The sequence below is a fragment of the Osmerus mordax genome, chromosome 22, assembly GCF_038355195.1.
Source record: "Osmerus mordax isolate fOsmMor3 chromosome 22, fOsmMor3.pri, whole genome shotgun sequence".
Classification (NCBI taxonomy): Eukaryota; Metazoa; Chordata; class Actinopteri; order Osmeriformes; family Osmeridae; genus Osmerus; species Osmerus mordax.
The window spans coordinates 10,299,898-10,327,242 of NC_090071.1; the positions used below are offsets into that span (position 1 = coordinate 10,299,898).

A 27,345-nucleotide genomic window follows, 5' to 3' on the forward strand; every position below is an offset into this window, starting at 1 on the left:
CATTTAGTCACTTACCAGACGCTCTTATCCAGAGCGATTTACAGTAAGTACAGGGACATTCTCCCCGAGGCAAGTAGGGTGAAGTGCCCAAGGACACAACGTCATTTTGCACGGCCGGGAATCGAACCTTCACGGGTCTTCTGCCCCCTGACATGACAAAGGAGCAGGATTCAATAGTTTCATATTTTGTCATTAGACTGTATTATAAATAAAACTGGAATTGTGCAGACATTCTTGGAATTTGCCTCAGTGCTTCTTTAAGTAGCAGTTCTCAACGGGAAATTACACTATGAATCTCTGGTGATTCCACAGGCTATTTCAAGGAGCCAATTGCTTTCAGCTGACCCATGAATTGAATATGACAATGTTCAATTCATGAATATACTTTCGATTCCAAGTCAGAAAACAAATTACTGCAATCTATGACTTGTATTTAAATTATTCATGTTATCAGTACTGGTATTGTGACAGCTGCAGTGGGCCATCATTGTTTATGACTGACAGAATTATGTCTTACGTAACAACCTGATAGTGAAAGAAACTGTTAAAGGGACCTCTTTCCTCAAACCATGCCTGTAAACAAAATTATATCTAACTAGGGTAAAGGTTTGAACATAGATGCAAAATATTTCAAGTTTAGAAATTAAACTTCAGAAATAAACTTTGTGGCCTTGCTGAATACATCGCTGAGATTAAAGTCAAAGTATAACAGGCACTTTCACTTCTCTCTAAAATGAACTGCACTAGGCTACACGACCCACTAGTACATCCACTGTCCCATAACCCTCTACACATTTTCTTAAAGAACTGGAAGCATATTATAATCTTTCAATTGTAATTTTATTGATATTGTTGGAATTCCACCGAATACCTGCAGAGCTCCAAACGTTCTAAACAAAATGTTAGCAGATAGGAGGATGGTGACTGTACAAAACTGTTTCTCATGCACCACCTACAATGTTTACCTTGCACATGGTGGTAAAGATGCTATGAAGACTGCAGTATCCTAAGACATGTCATTTCCAACTGTTGTGGCATTTAATAAGTCAAATTTAAACAACTTGATCCTCACCATTTCAGACATGAGCTGTTTGGAAGGTCAGAGGAAAACCCCCATTATGATAATCTCCAAGACAACAATTATGTTATTTCTAACTATTGTTTATTTCAAGGAGTGAATTAGCCAGAGACACACATGCTGTTAAGTCTTCAAACATACTTGGTGAGCCATGGCATAGACAGTTTCCCCTCCAGAGACACTGGGGCTACATCAGTATAACCGACAAAAAAAGCCTAGACAAGAAAATAACTGAATTCACAGGCAGGCAGTGGTAGCCCCACATACGCTTGTCTCACTCCTCGATCAACTTCTCCATCCACTCCAGACCAGTAGTTGTTTCTGGTCCAATAGTCGTGACAGTCCTACGAGTTTATACTGGATGACATGACATTCTCACGCGATTCCCACAATGCACAGCGTAGTGGAAAGGGGTCAAAAGTCACTTGTATGGAACCAGATATTCGGTTAAACAATTAACGAGATGGGAGAACTGGATCTAATGCTTTCATTCCCTTTGCACAAGTGGAGGCCCGACGCCGCTCGGTTGGGATAAGGAGAAAGTCCCGCTCCATTGGGGCATCAATGGGCTTAGTCCTTACTGATTGCTCATGGACAAACCCAGCCTTGTCCCCTGTAGAGAAGTCCACCCGCACATACACACATTACAGATCGGAGCTGGAAGAGGAAGGAGGATTCTAGTGGAGAGGGGAGGGAGGGTATCCAGGAACTAGATGGTTATACATGGTCTTGCTTTTGGAGAGGGGGTGGTGGGCTGGGGCTTAAGGTGGCTCAGGCAGTGTTGAGGAGATCCTGGATGGCCTTCTGCTGTGTCTCATTCAGTGTTGATACACACTGCGTCCACAATCCTCCAGAGACCTGGGGGGGAGATATATACAAGACAATTAAACACGTGCTTGACTAGACTTCTGGGTAAATCTACGTTGAGGTCACGGTTGTCCTGGTGCCTCAACATGGACGAGATGCAGATTTTTTTTTAAAGTCAGTATTAAAGTATCAAAAGTGCAAGTGTACCTGTGGGGAAAAAAGCAACAACAATATATTTCATCCGTTTTTGATCCGTTTTATGAGCAAATTCACCTGTACTTGACGGATGACGTTCGCCAACCTCTTGCTGCAAGCATCCTCGTTTTTGACCGACTCGCTGGAGACGCCATCGGCAATAATGACAAATATCTTGGGAAGATTTGAGTTGTCTGGGCCCAGAACGATAGGATTGTTGCTGAAGGGAGATGACACAAAAAAAGAAGATTAATGTCATGGAGTACAACTTGGCGAAACTGAAGAAAAGTGGACACTCAAGGCACAATCAATCCCTACCTTTCAATGAGGTCACACAGGAAGTCGAAGGTGTGAACCGCTTCCTCTTTGTCCTCGTTAAGAGGCAGCCAGGACAGCCAGTGAGGCAGGATTTCATTGACGTTGGCACACTCGGGCCTGTACCTCATCACTTTGCCCACAGCAGAGATGCAGTTCTCGGTTGCATTGACGTTCTCCTTTGCCTTCGAGTCTGCCGCCTGGATAACTCCCACCAAGAGAGGAATGGCCTCTGATAATGGAGGAAGGGGGACATGGGGGTTGTTAACAGCGGCCCGATGACATGCAGCTGCAGTAGGTGGAGCCGTAGCGCATGGGAGTTTGTCAGTACCTGTGCAGAAGGGTCTGTAGCTCTCCCCTCCATACTGCGCCATCACCCCCACGCCGTACGCCGCCGCCTGCCTCACCTCGGGGCTGGTGTCGCACAGCGACTGCAGCATCGGCCTCAGGAAATACTCTGCATATTTGAAGGAGGAAGGGCTGCAGTGTTCCACCACGTCGTCAAAGATGCACAGGCCCCACTGTCTGTCTGCCCACGGTCTGCTTGGACACTGGAGGCGAGGGGAGATTGGCACAGATCAGTGAAACAGCCTGGAAAGTGCCAGGCATTTACCTAGTTAGGAATTTTAGATGCTACAAGCTGTGGATCAAACACAGAAATATACCTCCTAGCAATCCGTAAGGCAAACTGATAACTAAAGTAACTAGTTTCTGTGTAAAATTAGGTTAAATTAAACAGAATTTTCCGTTGGGGTCAACTAATAAACTAATATCCGCCCAGAGAACTCACAATAAGGTTGACAATGAGCTGAAGCAGCTGCTCAAACCAGGGCAGCACTTTCTCCTTGTAACTGCTGAATACAGAGTGCAAAATGTCTGACACTTTGGTCAGAATGTAGACATCGTTTTCATCCTGCAGAAGACAGACAAATGGTAGGAAACAAGGTCAAGGCATGGGAGATGAGGGTTCAACAGAGTGCAGTAAAAAAATAAGGCGGTTCACACTCCTGCCCATCACGTCCATGAACGAGGGCGAGGACTCACCTCGTCTTGTAACGTCTCCTCCACCTGCTCGTCGTAGTCTTCATCTTGACGTTTGGCTGAAGGACAACATGCAAGCTGGGGTCAGTATCCACACTGGGCTGGGAGGTTTGGCATCAAATCAATGAAATAGAAAAAATATGGTAGCAATTGTTTTTTTTTCCTGGTACCAACTCACCGTGTCTCAGTTCCTGGTTCTTAAAGTGTTCCTCCAGCTTCCCTTTTAGAATGCCTCCCAGTTCCTCAAAGTGTTCGTTATTCAGGCAGCCATCTCCCATAAGCTCAATGCACTGAAAGAGGAAAAACAGACAAATCAAAACGACTTCGTTTTGTGGTTAGAAAATGAAAACCCTGCCAGAAGAATATTTCTCCCATAACAAAACATACTTCCATTACACGGAACACAAGCCACACTGGGACGTACCTTGGCAAACGAATGCATTATTTCTGATAAGACGTCTGAATCGGGTTCCGTCCCGATGGACTTGATGAGGGCGTCGCACATGAAGTGCCACATCTGCGTGAGGTACTCGGGGCCTCGCACCCGCGCACACTCCAGCAGCAGGGGCATGGACTCTGCTGCCGCCACACGCACACGTGAGCCGGTCAAGGACAACGCCACCAGCTCTGACCTCCTTCAAGCACGCGCCCAAATGTCTAACTTTCTTTGTTTTATAAATGCCATGGAAATGAAATTAAGTTAATTAACCACCCAAAAGAAGAAATAATAAAAAGGATATCATCGTGGAAGTAGAACTTGAGCAGAGGAACCATCAGCTTCACCACCTGTTCCGTGTACTCCACAAACCCCTCCTTCAGCTCTTTGGCGTAGCACACCTGCGGACAAAGCAAAACAACGGGCCGGTCAGTGATTCTAGAACCGGGCTGTAGCTGGGCTGGGACAGGACTGGTCGTGTCTGGCTCCCGTGCTCACCAGCATCTGGCAGGCGGTGGCCTTCTCCTCCAGGCCGGCCGTCTTGATGCCGAAGCTCTGCTGGTCTCCCAGGTTGACAAACTCCCAGCCGTCATCTTCGGACATGTTCTCCATGTCCTGGGCTGGGGTGGGGGGAAAGGAGGACACAAACACATGAGCAAACGGCCATCGCTTTGGAGGTCACCGTTAGGGGTCACCGTTAGGGGTCATAGTAAATGGCCAGTACATTGCCATTTCTGGACATGGCAGATCATTATGCCCATGTTTTATCTAATTATGCTACCAACAAATCATGTGTGATTTCTCTCTTTAGGTGGAATAGATAGTCACAGGGTGACATTAAGGGACTCCTGGCAGAACTCACTGTCTAGAAGGGCCACCTCTGGTTTGATGGAGGCAGTCTTCATGAGTGGGCCCATGACCACAGGCAGGTACTGCTGGAACTCCTTCCCCAGGATCTTGCACATCCTGGCCCAGGCCGAAATCATGTAGGAGGTCTGGGAGACAAAACACAAAAACACGCGCTCGTCTGAAACCAAATCGTGTCACAGGTCGTCATTGGCTCCAGCGGTTAACTTGGTGGAGTCAGTGAGAGCGTGACTTGGAGAAGCGAAGCCGCTCACCTGCGGGTCGTCGTCCTCCAGGTCGTTGAAGTCCGTTTGGGTCTTCAGCAGCAGCTGCATCACAGCCGAGGCGTCGGGCATGAACTAGCGGACAAGGAGGGAGAGACGGCAGGTCAGACAGGGGGGTTCCTCTCAGAAGGCCCACTCACGTGGAGTCACGGGACCATGTGGAGGGGGCTACATGAAGGGCGCGTGTGAAATGCATCGCGCCGTGTCACTGGAAGGAGATCGCCATGACTCGGGTGGCCTCTGAGGGGGGGCGAGAGTGCGCGTGCGTACCTTCTCCTTGCCCACGGCCAGGCCGATGAGGCTGATGCACTCGATGGTCTTGCCCCGGAGGAGGCGGAGCTCCTTCTGCACGCCGTTCTCCACTATGTGCTTGAGCGAGGGCATGAAGAGGTCGTAGTACGGCACAAACTTCTCCTCCGCCGTGTCGGCCACCGAGGCGATGGACGTCACCACCTGCTCCAGCACCAGCTTGGTGCCCTTCTGAATCAGCTGGGGAGGGGGAAACAACCAGGGGATTACAGCTGGCTGGCGTCACGTTGGAACCCACTTTAGTACACCCGACAGAGGGGCAACCCATCGTCGTGTGGCATGGTCTAAGACACCACCAGACCCTCACCTCCTGTAGTTTGGCCACCATGATGACGTGGAGGTGCTGGACCAGGCTGTCCAGGTAGGGGATGAGCAGGGACTTGGGGCAGTCCTCTGTGAAGTTGATGAGGGCGGCGGCGGCGTGGGCCTGGACGCGGGGGTTGGTCTGATCCTCCATGGTCTGGAGCAGGGCAGAGATCACCTGCAGGGGGGGGTAGAGGTCAAGTCAAACTGAACGTCTGGATTTGGCTGGTGGTTTCGCAAAGGCAACCTGAATGAGCTGGGGAAGTCGCTGATGGGAAGAGTCGTGGAATACCTTATCGTGGAATTTCTTTTGGAAGGTGGGGGCGAAGTCTGTGGCCATCTGGCCGATGGCGTTGCACGCGGCATAGCGGACTCTGGGGTGCTGGAGGTGTGAAGGGGGGGGAAAGAGTGAGAGAGAGTCAACAGGATGGCATTAAGAAAACTGAACTCTCAATTTCCAAATTAATATGGTGCAAATGTAACAACGTGGGAGATAACTCCAGCTTTTGTCCTTGCCTACAGGACAACAATGCTTGGCAACTAGGCAGGGCTGTGTGGAACTCACAGGGTCTTGGCAGAACAGCAGGACAAAGCTGACTATCTCGTTGAGGATGGCCTCCATCTGCTGGTGGCAGCCCTCGCCGATGGCCGACAGGGCCATGAGGCCAGCGTGGCGATACTTCCAGTCCGCTGTGGAAACACAGGGTTCGGAGTTCAGGGTTCGCCCCAAAACCCTATTCCGACGAGCAAAGTTGGGCTGCCCAACTCTGACCCCTTCGACACCTACGTACAGCGCGTGTGTGGATGGCGCATGCTGCTCTGGGTGAACTTACGGTTCTGTAGCATCTGCATGATGTGCTGCTTGATCATCGGGAGCATGATCTTGCCACCCAGGCCACAGGCAATTCTATCCAGGGCGCTTTCGCCGGCCACCGCGTTGCTATGGACAAAAGAGTCGACATCATAGGAGTTCAGGCTCAGGCGTGTCTGTAATAGTCGTGGCCCGCGGCTCCAGCAGGAAGCCTCTGTACCTGTCAAAGTCATCATCCTCCAGCTCGTCAGCCATGGCCCACTCCTCGTCCTCCTCCAGATCCACCATCATGGCCAGCATCTGGGGGACTGCAACACAGACGACACACGAATTAAGCACACACACAGACCATGTGGAGGACTGGCTGTGTTAGCAGTGTGTGTGTGTGTTTCCAGTCACCCACCACTCTGAGCCACGATGGCGGTGTGCTTCCTTAGCATGGCGGCAGCCGTCTCCGACAGGGTGACTATCACCTCCAGGGCCAGCTGCCTCTGCATGTTGGTCAGGTTGTTGTCGGCACACAGCTGGGGAACATTGACGGGACGATTACTCCTTTTGTCAACGCTGGAGTTTTGCAAAGCTGCTTGACTGCATGTCTAAGACCAGCCATCACTCTGCTTGGTAGCTGGTTTGCCACAAATCACTGCAGACCACTTTTGGCTCCCATCACACAGTTTGTTAGGCAGGTCTATTACACCTTCTGTATGCATACAAGCAAATTATGGGCTCAGGAGATTTGTGTTGAGACATTGAAAACAAAGTGGACAGTAGTTGGAGCATCAGCGCTACCTTGAGACTGAGCTGCAGCGTGGCCTCAAGGTTGGGCCGCAGGTACTTGGGTGCAGTGTCCGCAATCTCCACTAGGGACTTGAGCACAGAGTCATCCCCCTGGTAGCACGACTCGTTCACCGCCTTCACGGCAGAAAGAAATAACCAACAAACACATTCACAACCAGTTACACCAGCAGAATAGTGGAGGTGTATACCCTCATGGAACATCTGGAAAAAGTGGCCTTTCAGAAACTACCCGAGACTTTGTCGTGCATCCCACGCTCTAAGCCCTTCCTGCGGCTAATCCTTAAAACTCATTCCCCCGATCTTCTCAGGTGGAACAAATCACATCTTGAGCGCTGCTCTATCCTACACGGGTCATGGTCTGCTGGATGTGGAGCGGTGACGGACCTGCAGGATTCCAGGCAGCAGGTCGGAGAAGTGCTTCAGCAGGGCTGGGTTGGACTCGTTCGACAGCACGAAGGAGGACGCGGCGCGGGCAGCCAGGGTCCGGATCTGGGGAGACGGAGAACCACATGTTGAAGTCAGGTTTGGAACAGTGAGGAGGTACGCTACACCTGACCCATCTTTCAGATAGCCTGGGATAAACTCCCCAGAGCAGGGCCCACTGTCCTGTGTTTGGGATGTTTCCCCTACTCCAACACACCTGATTTCGATTGACTGGTTGTTATCAGGCTTCGTCGAGCTTAATAACAACCCATTCATTTGAATCAGGTGTGTAGGAGGAGGGAAATGTAAAAAAAAAAAAAAAAAAAAAAAGTACATTGTCATAAAACACAGGACGGGTTGAGGACGCCCCCCAGGTCTAGAGGACCAGGGCGTGGCTCCGTGGGGACTCACCTGTGGGTTCTCCTCGTCCTGCATGCACTGCACCAGCATGCGCTTGATCACCTCCATGTAATGCTGCTGCTGGTTGCCAAAGATCCCTGGGAAGTTCCTGCAATTGACCAGACGATTAGCCTCACCTACATTTAGCAGACGCTCTTATGCAGAGCGACTTACAGGAAGTACAGGGACATTCCCCCGAGGCAAGTAGGGTGAAGTGCCTTGACCAAGGACATAACGTCATTTGGCACGGCCGGGAATCGAACTGGCAACCTTCAGATTACTAGCCTGCTTCCCTAACCGCTCAGCCATCTGACTCCCGTTGTCCACTCCACCTGTCAAGTTTAGCTCAAGTCTGGGGAAAGGGGGGGGGGGCGGCGGGGCAGGGCAGGCTTTGCTGTGGGTTCACCGGGGTTCTCACCAGAATATGTGCAGAGCAGCCTCTCGCAGCCCAACGTTGGTGGAGTTGACCGAGTCAAACAGGAACTTGAGCAGCTCTGGCCACTGGTTGTTTCCATCGTCGTCTACAGGGAACCAAAACAGTTTTTTTTTTTTTTACACGCTCGTCTCGCTCTGCAAGCTTGCCGAGTCTTCCCTCGCCTAGTCCCACCTACCAATCAGGTTGCGGCAGAGCTCGGCAGCGATGTCGCAGACCTTCTTGCGGATGTTGGGAGCGGTTTCGGACTGGATGCTGGTCAACAGCTCTGTCTTGATGGCCGTCTGCATGTCCTGCGTCAGGCCGGGATACACTTCCTCAAAGGAGGACGACAGCAGCCGCCGCAGCAGAACGGCAGCCATCTGCTTGACCTAGACCAGAGGAGGGGGTAGATTTCGTCAGCAGGGCCTCCAAAGAGGAGATCATTTTGAGTTCAGCCGGGTCCGCTGATGTTTATGAAAGGCTGAGAGCGGATCATAATATCTGGAGTGGAGAAAGGCTCACGCTCTTGTGGAGTGCCTCGCTCCCGTTTCACAGCTCTAAAAATACCCGTCGTGAGGTGAGGGTTATCGGGAGGGCTCGGCATGCAGATGCTGAGCAAACACACGCTGGCAAGATGTCTGATGCATGACTTGCACCCTGTAGAGCACTAGTCAAACAGTGGCAGTGTCACGTATCGCAAATATGTGCAGACTCCAGGTCTGTTAACCATACCCATCGAGGTGGGGGTGAAAGGAAAATAGGACACCATGCATGCCTTTACCAAGCCAGTGTCAAGATTGGTAAGAGGGGATTCAAAAGTTCTATTATAAAAGGGAAACTCCAACAACAGGCCTGGTCTGTGTAGAACCAGATGAGTAGACACCTTACCTCCTCTGCAGCTGAAGCATCTCTGATGGCTTGCAGCAAGAATGTGATTTTTGTCGGCCCCGGGATGCCATCATAAGCCTCCTGCAAGAGAGGAGAGGAGTTAGAGACATCCAATTCGAACAAGTGTGCTTGGGATTGGGAGCCTTGGTGAAGTCAACCCAGGGGCACAGTGACTGCAATTAGTCACGCCATAACATGAGTCACCCATATGAGCAACTTGAAATAGTATACCGGCAGGCATATGAATGTTTGTGTGTTAATTATGTGAAGAATGACTGGACGCATGGCAACATTCTGGGCTTGAGGACCAATCCCTGGGCGTGGGCTAGGAAGCACATGCTCACTATGACACATTACGATTGTAGCTAGATCAGTGAACTTCAATTCTATAAACTTCTTGTATTGTGGATGGTTAGGACAGGTTTAGACATAATAAACCAAACAAATATATTAAGAAATCCAGTAATGACTAGAAGCTGCTACTTCAAATATACTCAATTAAAATTTGGATAGGATGCTAGCAGCCAACTACAATTGAACGTTTTTAGAATATTTTCTAATATGTTCAGATCATTTAAATTCCAACTCTAAATCTTGATCTACACATCTGAGATTATCTTCCTGCCTACTGGGGTAGATTTATTTCCACCATGTCGGTCTGTGTGACTAAAGGATTCCGATGGGCTTAGCCGTCGGCGGCTATCCATTGTCTCTCAAATGAAACTGCTGACCACTGAAGGGAGGTGAGTGTGATAAGATTCAACACACGCATCCAAATTCGGGACATCATGGAGGTAGCATCCGCAATAATCCAACGCGGATTTCACACTGCTTTGCGAGTTACACAGTACACAGGATACAATCACTGTTTTTTCAAACAGTACAGGGCAATTGTCCCGTTCTACAGATCCCAGTCAAGTCTGGTCTGCCCCTTTACTTTACAATGGTTGACATCGTCCCAATGCATGTTAACTGTCGTCAAAAAACAAAACTAGTAAACTAGCTAGTTAACTCATGGGTACTTTGGCTGTACTCTGGTCACATACCCAAGACTCTTGGGTATGCTCTTGGGCCAAGACCATAAACTATTCACCGCAAGAACGCTTCCCTGTAGTCAAAGCATGAGGTTGAATACACAGAAAGCCAGCATAGCAAGCCATCCTAGCTCTCAAGAATTATGACTCGCTAGCTAAGTTCGCAAGCACAAGAGGCCCTCAACTTTGCAATAAAGTGTTTTACACGCTGACGAACCAAACTAGTATGGACGACCGTACCTTTCCGACTCGAGATGCTAGCTAGCTGTGCCGAATTGCCTGCCAAAGCCAGCGAGCAGATATACCTACTCGATTGACGAAGTTTGGCTAATTTAATAAACCTATGATACAAGCGCGAGGTGCGTAAATAGCAGCTAACACACTGGCTAACTAAAGCCAGATATAGCTGTTGCGGCCTGCATACTAGCTAGCTAGCAAGCTAACGTTTGAGATTTCTAACGTTACATTAGTGAATGGGCATAATAGACATCCACGAGCATGTGTTTGCTGGCTAGATAGCTAGCTAACTCGCTAGAAAAATGGGGCGTAGCAAAGGTTGTTAGCTGGCTACTTGTCTTGACCAAAAACCACTGTACCCCATCGTTGCACACGTGGGACGGGCTTGGAGATGCCTGGGTCTACGTTTGTTAGCTAGTTAGCTCTAGCAAGCTAATCAATCTCAGATAGCGCGCCACCGTCACTGACAGTACATTTTACGAAGTTACCTCTGACTGTTGCCTGGCGTTGTTGTCGGGGCTCATCAGATTGCCCAGCAAGAGGTAGAAATGCTGTTGCTCCGCCATTACAGCGATATCCAGAAAGAGATCAGCCGAGAGGGAATGCGAAAAGGTGAGCCGGCAGACGTTGCGACCCCTCGCACCGGACTCAATCCCAACAGATTCTGATTGGTCTGTATTATCCGCTCAGCTATGCGTGCATTGGTAGAATCTACGGTAGACTAACGTATCTAATTGGACACAAAGGTTACAAGTACACCATTGGATGAACTAGATGTTGACGACTAAAGGTTTCGTTCCTATTGGATCGTGGAAAACTGTTAATGAGAGGTTATTGGTGAGTTTTGCGGGGCGCCGGCGCGTAAAGTGAAGAGTCTCTGGCAATGATGTCATAACAAAATATTGCGAAAGCGCGGTAATTTAGAAGCGTGCTTAAAGGCGTGACAATGTAACTAAAAAGATGTAATTTGCTCTGTAAATGATCTAATCGGGAATGAAATCATTTGCATTTCAGTTCAGACTAGTCAAGTCAAGTCAGTTTATTTATAAAGCATATTTAAAAACAGCCAACGCCGACCAAAGTGCTGTACAAAGTGATCAAATAAGGCAAACAATAAATAGAAACAACAAACAAAACAATTAAGCACGAGTGACCCTAAGCTGACTCGAAAGCCAAAGAATAAAAATACGTTTTAAAACGAGACTTAAATGTCTCGGTGATGGGGGATGACCTGATAAAAATGGGCAGTTTATTCCACAGACTAGGGGCCACAACTGAAAAGGCACGATAATCTTTTGTTTTCATACAAGTCTGTGGAATGGCTTAAAGTAACTGGTTCGAATGATCTAAGGGGCCTGGAAGTATGATACAACATAAGGAGGTCTTAAATATACAATGTAAAGCTTTAAAAACAAGTAACAACACCTTAAAATTGAGACTAGTTTATGATTGACAGCAAATGAAAATGAAAACCTGCCTCAATTTGATGGCTGACAATATACAGTGCACGTCTCTTTTTATAATAAAATTCGAAATAGGTTTTCACGAACATACCATACAATATCATAATAATTGAAGTGTACAAACAAAAAACACGCTGTTTTCTCAAGTTGAGTCAAGTAAAGAAATTATGAACGTATAAGGCTACAGAATGAGTGTACAGTTCAAATGATTAAAATGGACAGACATAAGTCTCAGTTCGCAAGGTAACATAATTTCCTAATTTACAAAGCTGCGATTTAGAATATTGATTGATGCAATATTCAGGCTATAAACATGATGAAGAGTCAAGCTACGAGTGACCAGAATAGTTCATTTAAACTTCATCTAGGTTAACCTTTTATTATTAATTAGCCTATTATAAGCATTGCACAGCAATTGACTTATCTTTATATTTGGCACAACATTACATTAAGACGTTATCATCACAACATTCATTGGTGACTGCGCAACACAGTACAACACAATGTTTTGGTAGCTTTGTGATTGGAGCGTTTTTGTCTTTGATTTGTAGTCTAACTGCGCCTTTCACACATTGTGATATGCACTTTCATCATATTATTGATATGATTCAATCGAAGATTATCATGTTATCCTTATTTACCCTAACCGTAATACTTATATGTTTGTACCCATTTTTTTCCTGATAAAAAGAAAAACGACCACTGCTTCAAAAGAATCCTTGCTGAGATAAATTAATACTAGGTCTATATCAGTACATACAAGTGCTCATCTGTTATATAAATCCAGTGGTTTTGAATGAGACGCTGCTCATGAATGAACTTTGTTTTTGCAGTAGAATCATCTAGATGATGGATTGACAAGTGCATCTTAAACAAATACATTTTTAGACATCAATTTGTAATAATCGGTAGAAAAACTAAATGTCTTTCTTTGTGCGACTAATAATACAATTTCCTAAATATAGGCTTTCATATCATATCTTAGATATTTTTTAACACAAATTCTGACCAGCTAGATCTATACGCAGGGGTCTCCAACCCTGTTCCTGGAGAGCTACCATCCAGACTGTTTTCACTTCAAACTTGATTTAGCACACCTGATTCTACTAATTAGCTGGATGATGAGCTGAATGAGGCTACATTATTTGCAGTTGAAGTGTCTACAGGATGGTGGATCTCCAGGACCCAAATTGGAGACCCCTGATCTCTAGTGTGCTTGGGAAGAAAACAGCATAGGGCATACAGGCACAGTGCGTGTTCCTCCTCGTAGTGTTGCCAGATACAGGAAGTCATGTGTCTGGGATCTGTTGCAGCTGCTCAGAGATTGGTGGGGAGTCTCTACTGAGGGAGTCTGAATCCTTAGTGTTGGTTTCTCCATCTGTTTTGGAGCATCTCTTGGATGCCAATTTATAAAGACCAGCCAGAAAGAATACCACTGCGATTACAGTGAAGTAGCTGGCATAGACAAGGAACTGTGTGGAAGAAAAAGGGGAAGACAAAAAAAAAAGATTCAAAGAAGACATTGATTCTTCTTCAACTCCATTACATTTCTAAAGCTATACAGCTCTTCCACAGCCATCCATTAATGCCCTTTTAGCCAATTTACCTGCGTAAAAACATCTAGGCCCAGCCCAGCAGTATCCACCACCACCAGAGTCAGCAGCGTCTGGAGCAGTAGAGCAATGAAGGTGTTTACTCCAAACACAAGGGCATATCTCTGCATACTCAGATTGACAGCAATTTGATACCTGTGGGGACAGAATGGGACCTTTTCTTTGAGTAAAAGGTACGATTGACAAATTCTTTTTTGGGTTGCAACATTTAAAAAATAAAATCATAAGAGGGCACGTTCCAATGTGAAGGTGTTCCTTCTTACATATATTACAATTTATTTTAATATATTCCAAAACCAGTCAAGTTCAATATTCCAGTTTCACTTTTGTGATGTAAAAGTACTACCGGCTCTATATTGCCCTCTGGTGGAGGTACATGAAGCATCACATTCAAGTGTATTGGTCTCAATCTCCTAAACCCGGTTTGCACAGTTCAATTGTCACACATCCAAACAGGTTTCAGAAGGCGTCCACCACTGAGACTGAAATCCACCAGAAGATTCAACACGTTGAATCATCCGCAGACAAAGCAATTCAAAGCCTGATCTCGCCCAATCACATTCGCCCGAGACACCTGAAGTTTCCCTGCGGTTCCTCAAAGAACTGTTTCTCAACGGGAAGTTCTGAAGCTCGGCCATACTCACGTGGCGATGGTGATGAGCAGCATGTAGGTGGCTCTGAAGACAATGTAGGAGATGTAGCACACCCAGATGTTCCTGACGGTATCCATAACGTACATGGCCACGGCCATCACAACAGAGAAGATACAGAGAGACAGCTCCCCCCATACCGCCCAGGAGATCTTGACAAAGCCCACCCCAAAGGCCGCCGAGGCACCTGTGGAAGGAGAGCCCAGCAACACTCAGTGTCATATTTGAATGTGAATGTCCATTCATTGTTTTAATGTTTTTTAATTTTTTTTCCAGACCATAGAAACACTGGAAACATGTCAACTAGGCCTTACCTAACAAGGTGGAGACCGTCTCAACATATCCATTGTAGATCTCAAACTCCTGGGATGGCAGCACCTTCTCCCACAGGGCCTGGGTATAGTTGATGACCTGGAAGTAGCCACATGTAGCCAGCGCCCACCAAACCGACCACGCCAGAAGGGTTGGGCAAGAGTAGCACTGCAGGAAGTCCTTCCATAGAATTCTCAACACATCCACAAGGCTGTTGCTAGAATCATCGCCGTCGCTAGTCTTTGTGACCTGGGTAAAGACATTGTTACATATGACTTAATAGGCAGTACGCTTGATGTAACTGGTTGTACAACTGTTGAGAGATTGAGGCATTCACAAGCCAGTTTTGCAAGTGCTCTGGTGTCACCACTGGTGTGTGTTAATCAGGTTGACACACACCTTCAGACAGAGGCGAGTAGGAAGGAAGCTAACACTGAGAGAAACAGGCAAAAGTTTAAGTAGAAAACCATTCCTATGATTACTCAGAACAAAATCTTTTTTTTAAATGTTTTACTTGAGACAGGCTCTATTAAAAAGAGATTAAATCTCGCTTGACACAGCATTAGTGGCATGGCTTAGTTTGGTCTATTTGTGTGTGTGTGTGTGTGTGTATGGAAGGGAGAGGGAGAGCAGTGAGAGACTGAACATGCCTCGTCTGAAACACACCATTCCATCTCAACAGGAGACTTACCATGACGACGTCATTGATTTTAAGAGGTACTCTCTCTGTGTCTTCTGGTTTATCAAGGTGGTTCTGGCCATTAAGGTGTCCTGATTTCACCCTCTCCTTGGCTCCAGAGTTTAGATGGAAAAACAAGCTTTTACTGGGCATGGGCAGAAACCACGGAGCTATAAAAGCCAAAACGGATGACACCAGTGTGATGACACTGAGGTAGAAGAGGGGGACCTGACCTACGGACACCAGGATCTGGCCGGCCAAGGAGCCCGCTGCAGAGCCCAACAAGGTGATGCTTCGACAATAGCCTGTCACTCTCTGGTACTGAGCAGGCTCAACCACACTGTAGATATATGAGTAGTAGGCAACGTCGGTGGCAGTGGCCAGGCCAAAGAAGAACTCCAGGAGCTGCATGGCCATCACACCCTGGGCCTTTAAAAGCATAGCATAGGTCACCACAAAGCTGGTTGCCTGGAGAATCAGTACAGGCTTGTAGCAGAGGTAGTCCGTGGCCAGGAAGACGGGAAACAGGAGGACAAGATAGGAGTACGTCCATATTGGGTAGATCTCATTTACAACCTGCAGGAACGAAAGAGCACTTTACTGCAGATTACCATTCCATTTCTTCTCTTCATATACTGCAACTTGCTGTGTGAACATAGAGAACACTGCAAAAGTCATTGTCAGTCCACGAGAAGCTGTATACTACTAAGGAAAATAAAATTACTGGAAAAGGAAATTTAGGAGACATCAGCCATGCCAAATCTGAAAGCAATTATTTTCGGATTAAGGTAATCTTCTAGAATTTAAAACCACATGACCTGTCCTTGTATTTTGTACACTGCAAATCAAATGTAGCTACTAGTTTAATACAATGCAAAGTAACAAAATAAAGCAGAGGGACCAAGTTTAAACAACAAAACAATTGTCCCTTACTAGTGTAATGCTATCTTTAAGTTAGTTTAGTAATGCTAGCTGGCAATGATATACAGTATGTAGACGACTGCAGCCGAGTTAGCTAGCCAGTGATATAGGTCAACTTCACAAGACGATTTTGTGTAACGTAAATAGAGTACTTCTTGACCAGCTAGCTCATTTGGTTGTGGTTTTCATCGTAGGAACAACTGTACACTGAATGGCTGATGGCTTCGCATCGTTAGTTACTTACCTCTGTTTCAGTAAGGTTTTTGTCAGGTCCCATCAAAAATGCAGTCAGAAACGGTTCGGAGGGTCTAAGATTGCTAAAGAACCCATAAACACAAAGCCAAATTGTGGGATATAATTGAGAAATGTCCATTTCATTTGTAATGTGACCTCCAGAGCACAGGGCTCTGTACACTACGCAAGCCGACAGAGATATCTGCAACAACGAATGAGAAGCGTGTTTACTGTCGCTCAAAAATGACGACTTGGTCATTGACCTATCAAATTAAAGGAACAAGGGGGTGCGTCCAAATGCAAAATACACGGACCAGAGCCATTGGTTGTGATCCGGACTAGTCATACCTCCTGTGACAAAGATCAGGTTGAGTATGAATGCTATGATGAAAGATTCTAGAGTTATGTCGATATCATCTGTGCTATAACAAGAGTTGATGGAACTTAAGCAACCTGGCTCTTACATTAATGATTCACAAACTGTAACGCTATGACTTTTATTTGAGCAAAGTGGTTTCAATGTGGTATGCGGACACCAGTTTTCACCACATCATATTTAAAATAGTTTACTGAAAGTCAGAATTGCAAGAATTTAGGTCGGAATTATGATAGAAAATTACAAGTTTCTGGGAGGGGAAAAAAGTATGTGTCAGAAACGGGTTTCCATAATGTGGACATAATATAATGGCAAAGCTAAAAAAATCCAGTGATGGGAGAAAACTTTATTGATAAATGTACATTACTTTAAAATGTTGAATATTCTGAGTGTTTTAACACTGAGCAGTTGCATAAGGAGACATATGATCAATAGATGAATACATAGAGGGTCACCTGTCCAGCTGAAAAAGAAAGCAGTTAGTACAGTTATGCAAGTCAGCATAAATGAGTGAGTCACCACCATGCTGTTACTGAGATGAGTCTAGTTACCATTTACTGTGCACAGTCTTAAAAATGACTGAAATGTCCAGAAATTACTTGTTAAGAGAACAGTCTTGTCTGAAAAATCTTCCTTTCTGAGTTCAACTCATTGTAAAACTCTACACACTGAACATTCAGGTAACATAGAGGATGATAAGTAAATGCTCACAGACAGGACGATACAATCATTGTAAACCATCTCTTGAGAACAAAACTGTAGAATAGAGGGTGAAAAAAAATCCTCTATATCACAACAGATGAAAAATGAGGAACCAAAGTAGGGTGGAAAAAACCTTGCAAAGTCAAGAAAAACACAGAAACGACACCCACCCAATGACAGAAAACAACCATGGTCTTTGGCCCAATAGACCATGTATACATTCAAGAACAAAGCCTTAAGACAAACTGGCATAGGTCTGAATCAATTTATGGTCCAAACATTACTCCAGCAAAGTACTGTACATCACACTATAAAAAGCTATGCTGTGGAGAGGGCAGGGGAAATAAGATGTATCAATTTGTGATGGTTTTTGGTAAGCATTTCAGAAGCTATTGACGAGAAGATGTGCATATAATATTTTTCCTCAGATACACGTGGTCAATTAAACATGGGTGGCATTAAATGTTCAGACACGGCCTATGTGTAGACATATGCACAGATTAGGGGTGTAGGAGTGGACAACCTTTGAATACGGTTAACGTGATAATCTTCCAGACGAAAACACTGCAAGATTGTTCACCACAAAAGCTATTATCATCGGGACTACATTGACAAACATGTGTACGCAACTATCCACCAGCCAACCGTTGATCCTATCCCCATGCAATTGTCTCACAGAACCCAAAACATTCTAATAAGTCATTTCAAAAGACTGTCTGCATCCACCTCAAGTGTTGCTTGACAATAATAGAATTTCATCTTCTTTCATTCTTAATATCATTCTCAATATTCTTTGATAATTGCCGGAGTACATCTCTCTGGACCAGGCTACATGGTGAAGTGCCTTGTGTAGTCGTATTCTATTGTGGGAATGACCGCTTGGACAAATTTCAAAAAAATCAAAAGATACCTGGAATTAAAAGTTAAGGAAGAACGAGGACAAATTCATAAGTCAAAGTTGTCACGTCATTGTCAACATTCATCCCTTGCCAGACGGTGATGTTTGGCGACGGAAAAATACCACCACAACACCAAACTAGATTGACTGAAAGGATACATATGCACTCCCAGCTCACCGCCTCCTTCTGCCACCGTCTCTATGATTTTTTTCATCACTTCAGCATGTCTGGGAAAAAAATAGAAGTGAAAGTTATTACAAAATTCTTACTTTCTCAGAAAGTAAGTGAGAAACAGCAGACTTCATATGGTTTTGAGGAGCACATGTGTCCCTGCTCGCTCCCTCCCTCCCTCTCACCTGCAGGGGTGGACAGAGCACATGGCTGGGGGAGGCAGGTTGGGGTGGTTCTCTATGGTGACAGTCTTCTTCACATGGTCCTGGCTAATGTCTTCATACATTTGATCTACGGTCAAGGGTTGTCTGTCCTGGACAGCACGATAGGAGTATTTGTGAGTCAATAACCAAATGAAGCATAATATGATATATTATGATATGTTGTGTAGTCCTATATAGGAGATGTTGAGGTACCTCGTCATATCCAAAGAGCCACAGTCGAGGGGTCTGGTAATATTTGTCGTATGTGATGTAGAGATCATAGGTTCGAGTCTGGAGAATGTCTTCATTTCCAGTGTCAGTTTTAGATTTTGTCTCCACAATTTTACTAGTGTCCAAGGTTGCCTGGGGAAAATACAAAGGGAATTATTTTGATTAACAATATTTGGCCATATTCGAGCAAAACTTTTCATAACAGTTTCATATCTACAACATTTTACCTCATCTTCCAAAAGACCACTTTCTTCATACTCTGAAAGAGAAGTACACAATATACTTTTATTCGGGAACCTTGAATATTTTTGTGGTCGTAAATCATACACATTCGAGAACAACACTGCCCTAAAAGAAAACGGATGCCATACCTTCCATATCTGCTGTTTCACCATCTTCTTCATCATCCTCATCATCACCTCCATTCCCACAAGCACCAGATTTCACATTCATGTTCATGTTGTCCTTAAAAACAAAGAGGGGCAATATTCATAAAAGAACTGCAATAACATTCGCCATGTCTAAACTAAGTTCATGATGACAGCAGATCAACCTACCTTGTTATCCAATGTTATTTCTCGCACAGCTTCCACTACTCCTGTTACCCCTAAAGGACATTTGACACCCAAAGTAATGCGATCTTACAGTAGATCCATATTTCACATGAAAGAATCGGCAAAGATAATACACGAAAGTGAACAAAAAGAATAAGCACAAACTTTGGAAGCTGAAAAGCTGTCCAACCTGAGTTATGGTAGGTGTCCACCCAGCCTCCATCTCCATCATCCTCCTCTATGATGGCCTCGAGCTCATCAGAATATTCCATCTGTTTACAACGCTTGTAGCAGGGCACTGCAGGGACGTAGAGACTTGAAGATAAGGACTAGTATATCCTTTGGGTGTGGATACCAAGTTTTAAGCTGTGCCTCACTTACCATTGCGAGTTAACAGGAATTGCTTGTCCGGGGGCAGGTATGGTTTCACCTTGGTCTCTTCTCCTGATGCCCTACAGAAAGTAAATATGATGTGACAAGGATATACAGCTTACATGATACTATGAGTTTAAGCACACTTTTAAGCATTTTTGGGGGGATTTGGAACATTATAGATGCTGTAAAATATGTGAGGCAGCATAGAGTGGCCTTGCAGACATACACTCACCATTTCCATGTAGGACAGTGGTGAACAAGGTGATCGCCTGCAGCTACAAACTAGAGGTATCGAGGATGGAAAGACTTGTTTTTACAATTCGTAATGGAAATAAAATAATTACACCACAACAGAGTTTGGAAGGTGTTATAAACATTCATTATGTTGTTCGATTACACATGCAAACCAAGCTGGTTAGTGTGGTAAATAACTCTTTATAATAACCTCTTCTGGTGTGATGACTCCAGTCTCTTTAAATTTGGATTCCTACAAAACAAAAACATTCAAAAATAACAATAAGGAGTGATGTTATTACAGCTTGACTGAAGAGGAGTTTGACCGGATACACATTTACACTTTGTGTCTCAGAAACGTGGCGTAATGTGACTGAGTGGACTAATTATCAGAGAGACTAGACATTCCATTCTTAATTACCGAACAGCCGAAAGGAACACATCACTAGCTTTGCTTTTGAGTAAGATATAATAACAATAAGATATAGTAACATCAGAGTCCACTCAAAAAGTCAACATGGTCAAGATAGTGTTAACCTAGCTCTACCATTAAAATTTTGGAACAATATAACATTCTTTCCCCTTACATTACCTCATGTCAAAGTCGTGTAACTACCGCAAACGAACTACAACTGACTGACAAACACACTTTTAGAGCTATTACACTATAGCTGATCTCCAGCACGGATCGTCGACGTCTAGCTAACTGGCAGGTACTGTAGATTGACAATGTGTGTGCTCGGTACTGTAGCTCTAGCTATCTAGCCTAGCTAGCTTACCTTCAGAACTGGAGTTAGAAACTCGGCCACACCAAGGGCCGTGCCTTTCACAGAATTTATGACGTTCTGCATGTTTTATCCGAGACCTCTCCTGACAACGATACGAGTATTCTTACGCCGAGCGGTGTTTAAGATCCGAACGTGTTTGTCTGAATCAGGCGGGGATTGTTGACTGCATTTGACAGCAACTGATCACATGACTCGTGTTTCAAGCCCTTCCGTTGTCAAGTTCTCGCGAGGACTGTTTTTTCTAAGAAGGTTGCCAGTTTCTTTTTGATCACACCTAAAAGATAGGCCAATTACATTTGTATTTAAACTAACTTTAAAATAAGATTCTCTTGTAAATTCAAATTTCCTGAATATCGGTCGGTTTATATAAACCAAAAATGCAAAAGACAAACCAGATATCACAAAATCCTCACAAAATCCTGACGGAATCTAATTAAAATGTTTCAAGAATGTTGAATGAATTATCAATAAAGATAATACACAATCAATGAAGATAATGAATGACCAATAAAGGGAGGAATTCCAGGACAAAAACAGATTTTGACATTTTAAACCTTTAATTGTTAAAAGAGAAACATAAAAAGACCAACATGACAAAAGCAAAAAGAAATAATTGACAAAATTAAATCTACGTAACAGCACTTTTTATCAAATAACAAAAGCAAGCAATGCTGTACAGATACCACCAATGGAAAATCATCTCAGTACTGATTGGACACAGATTCTTTTTTTAAGTAACGTGCTTTTCACATCTTTAGTAACCATATCCTCTATGGTGGTACCCATCTTGATCCCTGCCATGGTGATCATACTCATCCTCAGGGCAGCGCATGCCCAGAGACTGCTGAATGGCCATCTCCTGTCGGCGAAGTTGCATGGAGTCCACCAAGTCATACATGATAGACATGGACCACATTGGAGAAGGATACCAGGACTTCACATTGCCGTCCTTCCCAACCAGGAGCATTGAGAAGTACTCAGGACTGATCTGGAAGTAGTTCCTGACATCTTTTACCAGCGAGGCAGAGAGGTCCTGCCGTTCAACTGTAGCGCTTCCTGTGGGGGTCAGACAAAAGAAGGATTAGAGGCTAGTTCATCTGGTTCACTTCATTGATTTAATTGAGTATTTTTTGTACTCTTTATACATTAAAAAGATTCAAAACACAACTGAGACTATAAGAGGGCTTATGAGGAAAGGTAACTCTTGCCATTGATAGGATAGAGCTCCAAGACTCCGCCCATGTCGTCAATGTTCTTCCCAACCAGTTTCAGCACAGACATGTGACGCAAGCCTAAGAGAGGAGTCCAGCGTAACCGTCATTACACATGATCGCACCCACTCAATATTTCCACAGAATGAGAAATACAAATTGATTTTCTAATCAATACACAAAAGTTGGGAAGGACAATTTTGAGTGAGGAACAGAAGGATTCATTTTAAGAGGCCACTGCAAGTTGAACCCTTCTGTTCCTCACTCAAAACTTTCCTTCTGTAGTTTTTTGGAAAGGAAAGAAAAGGTGGGTTTAAAATATTTAAAAAACGATTTTTAAATCTATGAAGTGGGATTTGTAGAATGAATCTCCAGTGTAGTTTTAGTGTTGCTTTAACATTGGATAGATGGCCCAATACCCTAAATAGAATATCTATTTACATTTTCAGAAAACTGACAGAAAAAGCACATAATTGAATGTTCTGTATTGGACCAGTAATCTTGATACTAATCTAGATAGATTTGATACTAAGGTTGAACTGACTTGCTGAACTTACTCTCCTTAATAGGAGAAACATTGAGCTTTACAATGTGGAATGTGCCTTTCTCATAATGTGAATGTTGTCTATTTCAGGTCTTTTATCCTAATACCATCCCATGAAAAAACTCAGATTCTAAATAAAAAGATAATGTCACACTTGTTACACTTTTAATCAGTGTAAAAGTAACAGAAATGGTTGAAAGCATGTTACTTCTACAACATTCTCAAAACCCAAATACCAAACATGCTGCTATGTCTCCAGAGACCTCTATCTTAGCCAAGTCTTGAAGTGGTCTACCTCCTTGTTGCAAGCATGTTTCAATTATATTGTTTTTCAACCTCTGTCCTGCTGTCAAATACTGACTAGAGCAATACTATATGTACCTCCACATATCTATGGATGCAATAAGGATTATTAGGTTGATTATTCTTCAATATAATGGCATTATTTATTTAGTTCATTCAGTCATTAATATATATTATTTCTTTCCAAAGTAGGGTTCTTAGACAAAAGCTACTCATGGTGTGTCCACTGTACATCTGTAATTGTGTGTGACATTGCATAGACAAACACTTGAGGGGCCCTGTCAAATCATCATGAAACGTCTAATGGAGCGTTCAGGCTTGAGACAACATGGTGAGCTCACCCAGATTGCAGGCCTGACTGGTCAGGGTGTAGAGCTGCTGCTGATAGGCCCAGTCGTCAACCTCAGGAGCTGACATCACAAATAGCCTCCGCCTCCAGCGAAACCTACCACACAGAACAGAGCGAAAAGGAAGAAAAAAGAATTAATTAGATAAGAGATTGAGGCAAGGGATCACTGGGTAGAGATCGAAGCACTACAAGAGATAGAAGCACTAAGAAAATGAGTTTCAGTGTTGAGCAGATAAACAATTCCTGTAACTTAGGCCAAACTAAAGTTTACATTCTCATAAATTGTATCGCCCAAAACTACAAATGTCACCCTTCACAAGGAGCCTACAACAGAGAACTTTCAAGTTTTGAACTAAAGACAATTGAGTGATGTATTGTATTTGATAAAAGCAAATACAATTGAGCATTAAAACCTCCATTTTGATATGAATAAACAGAATGGCCAGTACCTGGAAAGGAAGTTCTCTAAGGATCTAGATTTGTCTTCACTCTTGCAGGTCAAACCTTGCTTTTTCTGTTGCTCCATTTCCTTGATCCGTGAGGAGAACGTGTCTATGTAGTCAAACACAGCTTTCATGGCAATGGGCACTTCATATTCTTGCTGTAAGAGAACAATTATATCAAACTTATTGTGTGATGTGTTGATGGCAAAGTGAAAGGTATACTGTAGCGTGGTAAAGAGTGGTGGTCGGTATCTGCTATCACTAACCTTAACTTTCATATCAAAGTCAGTCAGCACCATGTAATAGTCGTTAAATGTCATTCCCAGTTCCTTCCTCAGTGCTTTGATAAGTTGCTGGCTTGTAAGGTCATCTCTTGGTACACCCTTCAAAGGTTGATCTTGCTCTGCAACCACATATTTCCAACAGATGCTGTCTCATTATACTATTGTGTCGAAAGTCATATATTTATTCAGTTTCACTATTTGGTACACAATTTGATTTCTTTACACACATTGATTTATATGTGTATTGATGAACTTATTTACCCAATTGATAGTGATCTATTTTCATGGTGCCATTGTTCCAAGTGCCATAAATGATGATGATAGAGATTTTTCGGATGGCCATCTCACACACTTGCTCTAGGTACTCATCTCTCTGTTGAGTGTACATGCGATTGTCTTCACTGGGAGCAGTGATGACCTGGAGAAGGAGCGGATCATTTTACATAACTGTCAGGCTGGACTTACAATCAGTACTTCCAGGAAAGTACCCCCCCCTCCCGCGTATTCTCATCCCCAGGAAAGCATTTTTGTTGGCTTCAGTTATGTGCTTGAGAACATTAGTCACAAGGGCAAGAGTGTTTATCATACTTCCTTGCAAGTATACAACATCGACAAATAATAAACAATAACTTTTTTATAGCCTATTCTCAGAGTATTGTGATTGTTTCCATGTAAACGTAGCTGTCAGTCTTAACATTTATGTAAGTTGATGACGTCATACTCACAAGTAGTCGTCTCCTCCTTTCAAAGGAACTGAGAAAGGAAGCTAACGGCTCCATGGCACTTGGTTGTTTGGCAGCCAGCTTATCACCACTCACTTTCTCCTGGAACAGGGCACCTTTTTTCCCAGGCTTTCTGACACGGACATTGCCCTCCTCCTCTTTGGCAACCTTGACCCTCTTCCTGTCGGCTTTCTTTTTGACTGCTTTATCTGTCTTTTTCTTCCTCTCTGCACTGTCGAGCCCAAGCTTAACCTTCTTGGAGGAAGAAACACTGGACTCGCTAGCCAGATCCTCTTTATCTTCACGGGTGAGTTGAGTTGCACGGGTGCCAGCATGTTGGCTGTCCTTGGGATCTGTTGTTTCTCCATGTTGGTTTTGGTTCTCTTTAATGGACTCTGTGAAGTTATGAGGCTCAGTAAAGGGATGGGACGTTGGTTTGACTGTCAGCCGGTTTCTGATCATTTTGCGGTTGACGGAGGGGACATAGGGGGATTCACCAATGGAGGGAGGAGCCAGGTTCCCTTGAGGTGTCGTTCTAGGATAAGAGGTAGTATGCATGGTTGTGGTGGGGTTGGTAGTGGATGTAGTTAAAGGTAGGGTGCCAGCTGCAGTTGTTCTCGCCGTGGTTGTGGTTCTCGCTGTGGTTGTTGTCCGTTTTGTGGTTGTAGTAGGTTTTGCGGTTGTCGTAGGTTTTGTGGTTGTAGTAGGTTTTGCGGTTGTAGTAGGTTTTGCGGTTGTAGTAGGTTTTGCGGTTGTCGTAGGTTTTGTGATAGTGGTTTGTATTTTCATAATTGCTTTTGTCCTGTTGCTCATGGTAGCTGTCAAATCCTTGGCATTTTGTCCCTTAGCTGGTCTCTCCCCTCCTCTCCTCTCCGGCACCCTCTGCACTGTCATATTCTCTCTAGTATTAGATCCTGTCACCACTGTCTCTTCAGACTCAATCACTTGACCCTCCACACCAGCCATCTTACACCTCTGCACAAAGCCCTTCTGCCTGGCCTTCTCCAGCTTACGCATGGGGGTCTGGTCAATCACCTCATACATCGCTTCCATCCTGACAGGGTACGGGTACCTCTCCTCTACAAGGAGGTTTTTCTTGAGGAGAACCATGCCAAACTTTCCATTCTCCAGTTTCAGGAAGTTCATCAGCCTGGGGATGAGGATTGGGTCCAGCGGTTGCTCCAAGACCTCCCCCCGGCTGGTGATGCGACTTACCCTTCCACCCTTCTCCCCTTCTTGGTGGAACATGACAATCTGCTGCATGTGGCGCTCTGCCATCTCACAGCGGACGTCAGGCTTGAGCAGGCTCATCATGAGGCGGTAGTAACCATCTGAGTCATGGGGGGCAGAAATGACAAGGACACGGTTCTTCCCTGCAAAGCTTGCCAGGACATTGAGGGAGCTTAGGGAACTAAGGGAACCAGTGGAAGTTCTGGTTGGCAAGTCAGGCTTACTGTTTTCCTGCGATGGACTAGAGAGGCTTGTTTCAGTCTTTGGTATGTTTATTTTTCTACTTGGTATCAGCTTTCTGACCCCTCCTGCTCCTCGGCGTGTAGAGTTGGCTCTCTGTTCTCCCTGAATATTCTCTTCACGGCCTGTCAAAGGAGATATCTTTATACTGCCGCTGGTAGAGGCAAGTAGGCCATCAGCACCATTTGCCACAATGTGTTGTGAGGTCTGTTGTTTGGTAAAGGTCACCCCCTGGAGGGGTGTTCGGCTAAGCATTCTTCTGTGGACCCTTCTGTCATTAGCTCCTGCATTCCATACCAACAAAATCAACAGAAGGCTCAAATGTAGTGTCCACTTCATTTTTGCAGTGTCAACAAAAACACAAGGTGACAGGTCAGAATGGAAGAGCAATGCCTGTTGTATGCCTGTTATTCAAACGTCCTACCCTTCCATGTGTCTGCCTCATCAGTCAATGGATGCTGCAGCAAATATCTGATGACATCACAACAGTAAACAAAATAGGCAAGACGTTTATGAAGAAAATCGTGCAATTATATTTCACAGTCGGCTACTATGCAATGGAAGGCACTTGGGAAATACAACAATATGCCAGGAAAACTTATTCATCGAAAAAAACAGGATCCTCACAAAACTTTACTTGATAAGAAATTTGGCTCGCACAAGGTTGTATTCCTGGTGCCGTGGTTCCAACTGAACTTATGATAAAGTTTGACTTTTTTCCACTGAAAACTCGCTCCGACGACTGAAGTTACAGAATACCATAAAGAAACATTCCACTAAAGCAACGACTTTGGAAAAAAACGGATATTTCTGGCAGTAGTACGTCTGCAAGAGGGATCTGCCTCCCCCACCAGCTTCGAGTTACCCGAGAAAATGCTATTCGACCACAGCCTCTACCGGCGCTCTCCACCCACTGTACTAGAACCGATGAACCAGAGCACCAACTGAAGTCGGAGAAAGAAAGTAGCGATTGAGTAGTGGATCTCACAGTAAGG

The 27,345-nt window shown here is 44.6% G+C and overlaps 4 protein-coding genes across 4 annotated transcripts; all 4 read right to left on the bottom strand.

Moving 5' to 3' along the window:
• Positions 1-818: 818 nt before the first annotated feature.
• kpnb3 (karyopherin (importin) beta 3) lies at positions 819-11,258 on the bottom strand. The gene is made up of 26 exons (XM_067260649.1): positions 11,108-11,258; positions 9,349-9,429; positions 8,657-8,849; positions 8,464-8,566; positions 8,058-8,154; positions 7,608-7,712; positions 7,215-7,337; positions 6,829-6,949; positions 6,646-6,733; positions 6,448-6,554; positions 6,180-6,304; positions 5,907-5,996; positions 5,619-5,792; positions 5,273-5,491; positions 4,994-5,077; positions 4,735-4,867; positions 4,371-4,492; positions 4,177-4,273; positions 3,861-4,033; positions 3,615-3,726; positions 3,440-3,495; positions 3,186-3,308; positions 2,727-2,946; positions 2,399-2,627; positions 2,159-2,300; positions 819-1,936 (listed from the first exon to the last, which is right to left on the bottom strand). The coding sequence occupies exons 1-26, from the start codon at positions 11,183-11,185 to the stop codon at positions 1,850-1,852; spliced, it is 3,282 nt and encodes a 1,093-aa protein (XP_067116750.1). The 5' UTR covers positions 11,186-11,258; the 3' UTR covers positions 819-1,849.
• A 787-nt stretch (positions 11,259-12,045) lies between these two features.
• On the bottom strand, positions 12,046-16,636 carry slc19a2 (solute carrier family 19 member 2). The gene is made up of 6 exons (XM_067260671.1): positions 16,502-16,636; positions 15,349-15,912; positions 14,660-14,906; positions 14,340-14,532; positions 13,689-13,830; positions 12,046-13,554 (listed from the first exon to the last, which is right to left on the bottom strand). The coding sequence occupies exons 1-6, from the start codon at positions 16,628-16,630 to the stop codon at positions 13,372-13,374; spliced, it is 1,458 nt and encodes a 485-aa protein (XP_067116772.1). The 5' UTR covers positions 16,631-16,636; the 3' UTR covers positions 12,046-13,371.
• Positions 16,637-17,198: 562 nt separating this feature from the next.
• Positions 17,199-21,177, bottom strand: atg3 (autophagy related 3). Its single transcript, XM_067260670.1, has 12 exons — positions 21,016-21,177; positions 20,448-20,489; positions 20,235-20,284; positions 20,009-20,079; positions 19,818-19,925; positions 19,631-19,680; positions 19,445-19,538; positions 19,301-19,332; positions 19,056-19,205; positions 18,825-18,952; positions 18,627-18,695; positions 17,199-18,479 (listed from the first exon to the last, which is right to left on the bottom strand). The coding sequence occupies exons 1-12, from the start codon at positions 21,085-21,087 to the stop codon at positions 18,398-18,400; spliced, it is 948 nt and encodes a 315-aa protein (XP_067116771.1). The 5' UTR covers positions 21,088-21,177; the 3' UTR covers positions 17,199-18,397.
• A 438-nt stretch (positions 21,178-21,615) lies between these two features.
• On the bottom strand, positions 21,616-26,748 carry ccdc80l1 (coiled-coil domain containing 80 like 1). The gene is made up of 7 exons (XM_067260652.1): positions 24,884-26,748; positions 24,420-24,576; positions 24,141-24,277; positions 23,881-24,032; positions 23,424-23,527; positions 22,233-22,316; positions 21,616-22,080 (listed from the first exon to the last, which is right to left on the bottom strand). Exons 1-7 carry the CDS (start codon positions 26,687-26,689, stop codon positions 21,779-21,781), a joined length of 2,742 nt encoding a protein of 913 aa, XP_067116753.1. The 5' UTR covers positions 26,690-26,748; the 3' UTR covers positions 21,616-21,778.
• Between the last annotated feature and the right edge of the window lie 597 nt (positions 26,749-27,345).